Genomic DNA, 10,164 nt, shown 5'->3' with positions numbered 1-10,164 from the left:
CAAATAAGTAGTCTCATCATCAATAGTTTGCTTAGCAAGTTTAAGCTCATGCAGTTCATCAACATATGCAGGACAAGCTTCACAAACAGGAACCTTAGATTTAAGCAGAGGAAAGAGATTTCTCAAGGTCCTTAATCCTAACACATGCATCATCAAATTGACTCTGTAAAGCAGGACAGGTCTTGCAGACACCAAGGAGCATAGGCCTAGATTTAACTTCATCTAAAGCATTTTTAGTTCTATCAAGTTCATCAATCAAAGAGGCATGCTTAGATTGCAAAGAAGCTAGACTAGCCATATGAACAAAACATTCATCACATTCAGAAATATCTTCAACAGTAGGAACAGATTTAAAAACATCTATCTCTTGCAAGGCTTTCTCAAGCTCAATCTTCAGCTCGGATTATTCTCGAGCAGCTCTTTTGATCAATTTATCTTGATTGAGCAAGCAATCATTCAGATCATCTACTTCTTGGAGAAGTTGTTCACGAATTTGCATTACCTCAGCTTCTGACTCAGAGTCACTGTCCTTGTGCTCATCGGCATCGAGAGCCATGAAACAGTACTCGCCGCGCTTCTCGTTGATGTAGAAGCAAAGTCCGTTGATGTTCTTGGCGTCCTTCTTTGCCTTGCGGTTGTTGTCCTCCTCACTTGAGCTTGGATCATCGTGATCATCGGTGTCGGAGTCGGAAGCGATGCAGGCACGTGCTTTGGCCTTCTTGCGCTTCTCCTTCTTCTCACGGTTGTACTTCTTCTTCTTCTTCATCTTCTTCTTCTTCTTCTTCTTCTTCTTCTTCTTCTTCTTCTTCTTCTTCTTCTTGTCCTTGTTGTAGTTGTACCCGCTCTTGAGTTTGTTCTTGTTGGGGCAGTCAGCAATGAAGTGACCAGGCTTGCCACACTTGAAGCAGGTGTTGTTGCCTTTTCGCCAATTCTTACAGTTGTCGTTGAAGCGCATAAACCGCCTTGTGATCAAGGCAAGCTCCTCGTCATCAAGGACCTCAAGCCGCTCCTCTGAAACAGACAAGAAAGAAGATAAGGCAAACGACATGGTTGTTTTGTTAGCTAAAGAAGAAGACTGTCCAGATCCTGACATGAGAACCAAACTATGAGGATCAGTAGGTTCACATGTTTAGTTCTAAGCTTCATGTCAACCTCAGTCAACTTCAGCTTGGAGAAAAGCACATCTGTTGTAAGAGTCTCATATCCTATGGACTCGATGATAGCATCAACCTTCATACCCCACACCTCACGATCCAAAGCGTGTAAAAGCTTCAAAGCTCTATCATGATCAGTGTAAGGTAAGAAAGTAATATTTGCTTTCATCTTGTTCACAATCACAAGGAAGCGCTGAAAAAGAGCATCAGTGGACTTGCCGGGCAAATGAGAGAAATTTTCATACTCACGGCGGTAAGTCTCAAAAAGACGTGCCTTCACCTGATTAGTTCCCTCATGGAAACTCTCCAGGCGGGACCATATTGCATGAGCTAGAGATAGATCCTCGACACGATCAAACTCAGCTCGATTCAAACTTGAAAGCAAGATGTCAACTGCCTTGTTGTTGGCGTAATACCTATCATTATCATCTTGACAAACACAGGTCATAGGAATAGTATAGGTAGCATCTTGTGTAATCTCCTAGACTGCTGCTCCTCTACTATTTAGGTGGGCTTTCATGCGAGTTTTCCAATATTGATAGTCGGAGCCATCAAAGTAGGGAGGTGCGGTCGAAGAAAAATGATCAAATGTCGCCATATTGGATCACAAAGCCGATTAAGATGAGTGATCCTAACCAATACTCTGATACCAATTGAAGGACCAAAACGGCGACCAGAAGGGGGTGGGTTGAATGGGAGCCTTTAAAAATTCTCCGAGAGAACAAGGCCTATGTCCCATTTTTCACCCCAACACCATACCGCCAAGATGATGCAAGTCAACCGGTGACAAGCTCACCCTAGGAACGGTTCGGAAGACCTCGTCGCAAAACAGAAGCAAAGATCCATAGTAATGCTAAAGCAACGATTCATCAAAATGCCAGAAAAGTGTTTCCGAAAAGACTCACAAAGGAACTAGAGCTCTCTCTACTAAGCGTGCAAAAATCTAGAAGCAATTAGGAAGATCAAGCACTAATTAACTCAAACTAACAAAGCATGCAACTCATGAAAATAGATAAATGTGAAAGCAAACGAAATTAAAATAGAGCTCACTGTGCTTTCTTGCTGTTACTGTGCTGGGTTGCAACCTTCACTCATAGATGCCGGCCTGCTACGCACCTGGCTGGCTGGGCCACCTGCCAGCTGCCCATGTTGCAGCCCGTGGGCTGTGCCAGCAGGAGCTGAGCCTACCGCCTGGGCAGCTAGCCCTGCTGCGTGCCACATGCGTGCGCTAGACGCCGCTGCTAGTCGCGTGACACGCGAGCGCCGCCACTCGCTACGCGTGCGGGCCACCGCTGCAGGCATCCCCGTGTGCTCCCGTGCGCGTGCGCGAGCACCCCAGGCACCAGCAGCTATGCGCTGTCTCTCTCCTTCGTGCTCTTCGCAACCTACAGAGACATGAGAACAAGAAACACGCGATTTGTGGCCAAATCAAAACCAACTGCCACTAAAATTGAACCAGAGAATCACAAGGTAGTAGGTGAGCTATCTCTAAGAGATCATCACTCAAAGTTTAGCCAATCAACGGGAATTTTAGATCACATGGAGAAGGATGGTTTTTCACCCCTAAAAACTTGATCGCTCCGATCTATGAACTCGTGTGGATTTAGACAAAATTCCTTCAGTGGAGAGGATCAACTCACATCCTAGTTCATCTTAGATCAAAAGAAATGAACCAAAGACTCCTCAAATCAACGAATTTGAGCAAGAACGGGAACGGAAAAATGGGATAGAAAAAGACACATGAAAATCATAGAACAACAACTTGAACCTCGACGCCCGGAGGACAATAGGAGGTTAAGGCCTCCATTCCCAAATACAAAATACACAGAGACACTTTCAGTTCATACACAGAGACAGAGCATCGACTATTCCTATGGTTTCCCATGTGGACTCGTAGGTTTTTGCTACTCTGTTGTACTAGGACACCCAGCCCTCGGGAGGATTCGGCCAAGTATGTAGGTTTTTGCCCAGGAATCTAAATCTATATCTTGGCTTACAAATGGGATCTTGTTAGCCTCACAAGAAATCAAATCTACTGGACTCTCATAAGAATGAGGCCCAAGGCTAAAGGAATTGGGGGAAGAAGGATGCGGCAAAAGAATATCGGAAACCTGAAGAATCAATAAGAGCCAAATAACCGGAAGGGATCATTTAATGCTTCAAGGGTTCGAATAATTATTTTATTAAATTAGCGAAAGGTCGGAGTTTTACGTTCAGACCAAGGACGCCTGCATCAGCATTCGAGGGTTCCGCCATCTGAAATTCCAATGGTGATCGAAGAATTGGAGACTGGATCTAAGGTTTGCTTCACGAGTTTCAGGTTCACGCTCTGAGGTTTTGGTCTGGGTTTTGCGATTGGATTTATGAGCAATGGTTTTGGAGCGCAACTTGGATTCGGGGAATTCGTGGAGATCCATTTCGGGAAGGTTCCAGATTTAAGAAGATGGTATTACATTAGGGGTCGACTCAGATCCGGACCGGCACTTTAGGGAAAGGACCGATGTGTTGCCATCAGTTCCCGGTAAATCAGCTTTGATAGTTGCTGACTGAAACGAAAGGATTTTATTCATAAGGGAAAATCATTACAAAAGGGGAGCCGATTGCTCCTTAAGCCGATCTATCGGCTTGATCCTACGATCTACCACCAGTAGGTGCCTAAGGCTTTGCGGCGCTTGATCGGAGGGGCCGCGCAAGCGTCGCTGTCGACATCGCTGTTGTTGTTGTCACTGCCGCCATCGTCTCCGCCGCTGTCGCTGCTGTAGCCGCTGCTGTCTTTGGTCTCTTCATCATCATCATCATCGTCGTCCTCCGACGACCTGCCAAGCAGGAAGCCTCCTGCCACCAAGTCCTCCTCGGATGATGAGGTATCGACTTCTTCCTCCGAGGAGAAGAAGTCCCTCTCCCAGGACATGTCGTCCTCGTCGTCTTCATCCAGCTCCCCGCTGAGGAGGAGCTTGAGATCTTCACCATCCTCTGACCAAGCCTGGAAATCCCACTCCTCTACATCCCAATCCAGAGGAGCGTAGGCCTCGTAGGTTGTGATGGGATCATACTCTAGAGTTGCCTCTCGAGTGGACTCGGACTCGATGGAAATGACGGAGGACGCAGAGTGATGAGGACGGCTCTATCACAGAGGATGAGGAAGCCATTACGGAAGAAAGAGAGATGTACTGGTGCAGTTGCTAATGGCTGAAGGAAGGGGATGAGTGAAAAGAAATCTACCAGGGGCAGGCTTATAAAGGCAGGAGTGGAATATGAATCAGCACCGTGACGGTTTCCAAGGAGTTAGATGCAGGGTAGTCACATCCCGTGGAAGTGGAAGCGGCACGCGTGTACGGATTTTGGAAGTCGAAGAGGCGAGGCAATGGAAAGAGAAAAAATGGTTTCTAAATAATTATTGCTGAAACCAGGGGGGACATGTGTTATCGCCATAATTTAGCTAGGCCAAAAGGTGGGCCGCGAGCAATATGGGCTCAAAGGATAACTGTAATGGGCTTGCGAATTGGGCCCTGCGCGGGCATTTTAAGGCCAGGATTGGCCATGTATCTAGTTTAAATTAGTTTAGATAGAGATAGCCAGGATTTATGTCATAGTCAGTTAGGATTGGTCAAAAGAGACAAGTCTCCGGACTATAAATATGTAACTTGGACTACGAATAAAGGGACAAATAAAGCTTCACGTGATCGGGGCAGCATCGGTCCTGTCTGTTTATCATTGTGTTCCTCGTACTGAAGCGTTGTTGATGGCGAGCAACACTAGTTATCTTAACATTTATAGGGATGCATCGGCTTTTCATACTGTATTCATGCGTTGCCTGTTTCCTGTAAACGTTTAGCTGTCCTTATACCCAACCTCGGGTGTAAGGGCAGCACCTTGCTCTATTTTCGATTAGTAGATCCAATCTATTATGGTTAATCTTTGTTCATCAAAGATTTAGCTTAATATCTGCATGATTAGGCCCTTTAAACGAGTTAAATAATCCGGCAGTACGTTTGATGCTTTGTATTAGTCTAAAGAAGGATTGTTCCAAGAATCGGCTTTCTGTAGGTTTTTAGGCCTCTGTTTAGGTTGTTATTCTGTTATCTTTCGTATTTGTTAGGCTTAACTACACGTAGGATGTTCCGGTTATGCGGTGAAAGCTTTAACCGTCGTAGAATGAATTAGCTTATTGATTACAGAGCAAGTTCTCATTATTATCAGATATGTGCGCTTTGTTTAAACACTTAGATCCGATCTGATATTGGAAGATAATCGGCTCTTTACAGCCGATATCGAGGATCACCCGATGAGCCGATCACGGCTCGGACTAATGTTTGAACGTGTCTGTGCATGCAGGAAACTAACTGAAATCACTTCTACACCTTCCTGATCAGGTACAAGGTCAGGTGGCACGCCTAGCAACCCAGACGCCAGGTCGTGTGCCAGATCCTGGGCCGTTGACCGAGGGATCGGGGCCCACCAGCAGTCCCGGGAGCCTCCCAGCTCCTCGTGTTGCCCGTCGCTGCTCGCCGGTGGGTTTTGACCGACAACACATTCTGGCACGCCTGGTGGGACCATCTTAATCGACTACATCAACTTCCGCCGTCGGGATGTCAAGGGAGGATCCAATCACGTACGAGGAGCTGCCTGCTGAGCACAAGCAGAAGTACGATGAGATCAAGGCTCTCTTCGAAGCCGATCTCATCGGCTCCTTTGAGAGAACCCGCCACCACAGCGTTAGGTCGAAGGGGTTCTCACCTGAAGGCGCTCTTGATGATGTGGATCTATCCACACCTTCAGAAGATTGTACCAGAGCTCTGCGCAAGGAGGTGAACTACATGGTGCCCCACTCACTGCATCGGCACTCCGAGAGCCTAGTGAACGCTTTTGAGCGTGTTGCGCTGCGCGTGGTCTAAGAAATCATGAAGCATCAGTACTCTCCAACGGGACCTACCCTAGGGAGTCATAAAAGGGAATTGCCATTCCAGGCCAAGCCACCACTATCTTATGCGTTTGCGGCTCCAAAATCACATGGTTCACCGGCTTACATCATCTACAAGGTGGGAGGTGACCTTGTGGATCACCAGTTCTTCAGCGAGCCGCCCAAGGAGATCCCACATGGGTACATGTGTGCTTATATACCAGACAGCAACAATCTGGTACATTCGATGCAGAGGGCGGCTGGAGGAGTTTTCGGAGTAGATGCCGATAAACAAGCATGGCTAGCTACTTATGCCATTGGGCCGAGTCATGGCAGCACGCACTCGGCCCCAGGAGCGCAGACGGTAGACCAAATCAGCACCATCTTCGGGGCATGAGCATCTCACAGCCTCGACGCAGCCAAGGAAGTACTCGGAGGACACCTTCAAGATGAAGTTCAGGAGAACTCGAAGATGTCTTCAGAAGTACTCGGCGCCTGCAGTACTCGACTACGAAGAGCAGGACATGGCCCACGCCCTATATCTGCTGTAACTACTCGTAGTGTAGTAGGACTACTCATATGGTAGTCAAACTAGTCGGACAAGGTAGGAAACTACCCGAAAAGTACTCGGGTAGGACTTCTAGGCTTGTGTTCGATAAGGACTTTCATGTAAACCTGTCCCCCCAGCCTATATAAGGGCGGACAGGGACCCCCTCCAAATAGGAGATCACCCAATCACCATCTAAGGAAAAACAAACCACACAGGACGTAGAGTGTCCGAACCTGTCTAAACCTTGAGCTCCTTTCACCTTCGAGTTCCTGATCTCGGCAACACCCTACCTACAAACTCACCACATCGGAGGTATCCCTCGGTGGGCGTGGTGGTAAAATACCGACATGTTGTGAGCTTCTCATTTTCTTTCACATCATCCTTATCCACCTGCGTTGTTCATAATCCTGCAAAAGGTTAGGCATAGCAAGAGATACAACAATAGACTGATCCTCTAACTGATGCACCTCATCATATGAGTTAATTGTATGGGATGGATTAGCAAAAGTTTCTCTCATAAGAAATTTCATATCATCCCAAGTTTGAGGTTTATCTGATGGACTTAAGGTCTCCCACCAAGTTAATGCAGAACCTCGCAAGATACTAGTTGTATTCTTAACCTTCCTCCTTGCACACATAAAACAATTAGCACATATTTTATCTATGACTATTTCCCACTGAATGTACTCATCAGCACGCCATCATAAGTTGGTGGATATGCATAATCTGTCAGTATTAGAAGATAGCAAAAGACAACTCAAAAGTATTATTCCTATCAACTAGCAACTAGTGGGACAGAAAGGTGGGAAAGTGGACTGCAATATCTCAAGCGGCTTACCACCGTGTTGCAAGTGTTCTTACCAAAGCCAACAGGATGGCACAATCTGTTGTAAGCTTGAGTGTAATAGTTGCAAGGTGAACCTGTACTGATCAAAAGTATATGTGGAGCTTTGGGTAGGCACGATAAGGTAGCAAGGAATATCAAAAATTGAATTCAGAATTGCAAGACTGAAAAGTAGTCCCAAGATAGTCTATATCGCAGGCCTAAACTTGTCTCTGACCAAGTTCAAACGAGCAATGGATACAACTTGCACAAGGACTCAAAGGATGCAAGTTGTTCTGAATGTTTTTCATCTTTTCTTTTTCTCTTTCTTTCTAGGTGCGTCCTTTTCTTCTCTTTTTATTTGCACCTCTTTGCCTTTTGCTTGTTTTCTTTCAGAATTACCGTAAGACATAAAATTGGAGTTGAAAGTATTTCTACTTTGCAATGACCCTTTCTTCTTTTTCTCCTCACACCAAAAATATTAACCTATAAAAACATAGTTGGGCAGCAATAGAACTATGTAGAGATGAAATAGAATTGCAGTGCATGATGATAAACACAGACCCAAGCAGACCACAAACAAGATCTAGACCCGACGAACACGATGACACAACGAGGGACTAAAATTCAGCAAAGCAAACCGAACTAGAAAAAATTGTGGGGCACAAAGGTGTCATAGGACAGCGGAAATATTTTTGTAGGGCTTTTTTTTGGACTATAGGCAATGAAAACAAGATGAATATAAAGGGCACACGATAATATACCTTACGATTAACCTGAATCCTGATACTGATGTATCATTGGCCCGATCTTTCAATAGGTATGGTAGTTTCGATTGGTGGAGACTCAATGCTGGCGATCCGGGCTTCTAATTAGTAACGATTCGAACCCCTGCAACCGTTACACCACTGCTCCATTTGTTATCAACCAAGCATAACTCGATTGATCTCGCCAAGAAGGCTTTTCCCTGCAAGTGAATCGTAGAACACAAGCAAGAAAGGATAAACACACAATTTGAAATTGCAGATCTATATGAAGCAAAGATGAATATGGGGTTCAAGATCTAAACACAAAAGGACTAATCACCATAGCGGTGTAGAACAACAACAGGACCCTCATTCATAGCAAAAGGACTTGGCGTCACAGTTATAATGAAAGATGTCTGTTTCTTGATGGAAAATTAGAACTAAACAAAACACAAACCCTAATATGACGGCGGCTACTGAATATGTGAGGGTTAGGTCATGGATGACCCCCCTGGATGCGCCCCTATAGGCTCCAACACAACACACGGGCCAACGGCCCAAAAGACGGTGGTGCAGCACAGTGACAGATCCTGGACATCCACTTGTTTCGATGATTCTTGTTGACTCAGATGGAATTTTGATGTGGGACCGGTGGCATTGGAAGCTATATAAAATTCCCTTTCTGTACATATAAAGAACGTTCAAAAGGACTCTGTATGCGACCTGGGCGTCATTTTTGGTGAGTGCTGCTTCTAAACTCTGAGGTGGGCTCGAACTTGAATTGCTTTAGGCCTTAACCTTGGCGACTCGAACTGAATTAGCCTCAAGCCTCCTTCTTGATTTGTACACCCTACTGGATTCCTCCTTCTCCATGCCATGGGCCAATCATGGTCGTATGCATGAGTGCCATGTTCTCATGAACAACCGCCTGATGTAAGGTATTCGATGGGGAGCTAGGGAGAAGAGAGTGAATAAGATCTAGTGGTAACTTGTGATGTAATTGGAAATTGCACGTTATAGTTAGAAATTATTACGTTCTTTCTTGACGTTTTAGACATGGACACTACGTTTAATGTGTGTTTCATCGTGCTTGTTCTAACATACTTTCATTGAAGTTTATGGGAAGTATAATCATCTTTATGTATTAACCATAGTAGTGTGGTTTAGTTAGGAAAAAGTCAAGATTACTTTCCTTAGGTATCGTCAAAGTTTGGATAATCCCTTAAACTAATTCTTGATCTAAATTAACCCCTTAAACTATTTCTTGATATAAATTAACCATAAACTATTTCATTTGGTCCAATTTACCCTTAATAGATTTATCTTTTTTGTTTATCCAAGCACAAGTGAAAGCTTAAGTTAAAAATTTTACAAGACAATAGTTGACATCATAACATATTTTAGAAAAATATTTCAAAAAAATTCATATTGATATGTTATGATATTTCATAATAAATTAACCCTTATGATATAAAATTATAGGAAAAATAATGATGAAAAATTCATAATATATTTTTTGGACATACGTTGTGATACCCACTATGACCCTGCAAAATATTAGATTGAGATACAACTTGTGTGTGGAGAAAAAAGATAAATTTTAAATTTGAACAAAATGATATAGTTAAGAGGGTAAATTGAACCAAATGATACAGTTAAGGAGGCAACTTGAACCAAAAGGTAGTTAAGGGTATTATGCAGACTTTGGCTATACTTGAGGGTGTAATTTGAACTTTTTCCTTTTAAATTCTCCAAGCTACCCGACCACGTGTCAAGTAGGGCTCGGGCTAAAAAATTCGGCCCGGTGGTGGAGTCGGGCTGGGTCTACTGCCGGCTGATGTAGGGTTTTGGAGCCGGGGAGAAGAGAGTGAATAGGATCAAGTTGTAACATGTGATGTAATTGGAAATTGCAAGTTATAGTTAAAAACTATTACGTCCGTTCTTTGTTGATATTTTAAACATGGACAATGTGTTTTAACATGTGTCTTTCA

General features: G+C 44.3%; 1 protein-coding gene across 1 annotated transcript; it reads right to left on the bottom strand.

Moving 5' to 3' along the window:
• Nucleotides 1–267: 267 nt before the first annotated feature.
• On the bottom strand, nt 268–2,355 carry LOC112901677 (nucleolar protein of 40 kDa-like). Its single transcript, XM_025970633.1, has 2 exons — nt 2,205–2,355; nt 268–1,011 (listed from the first exon to the last, which is right to left on the bottom strand). Exon 2 carries the CDS (start codon nt 953–955, stop codon nt 404–406), a length of 552 nt encoding a protein of 183 aa, XP_025826418.1. The 5' UTR covers nt 956–1,011; nt 2,205–2,355; the 3' UTR covers nt 268–403.
• Nucleotides 2,356–10,164: the final 7,809 nt, after the last annotated feature.

Source organism: Panicum hallii, chromosome 7, assembly GCF_002211085.1.
Source record: "Panicum hallii strain FIL2 chromosome 7, PHallii_v3.1, whole genome shotgun sequence".
Taxonomy (NCBI): Eukaryota; Viridiplantae; Streptophyta; class Magnoliopsida; order Poales; family Poaceae; genus Panicum; species Panicum hallii.
This window is presented reverse-complemented; position numbering and strand designations above follow the sequence as displayed.

Bases quoted from the DNA above. Each gene is read 5' to 3' on its own strand.
- LOC112901677 (XM_025970633.1), bottom strand. From the start codon at position 955: ATGCGCTTCAACGACAACTGTAAGAATTGGCGAAAAGGCAACAACACC.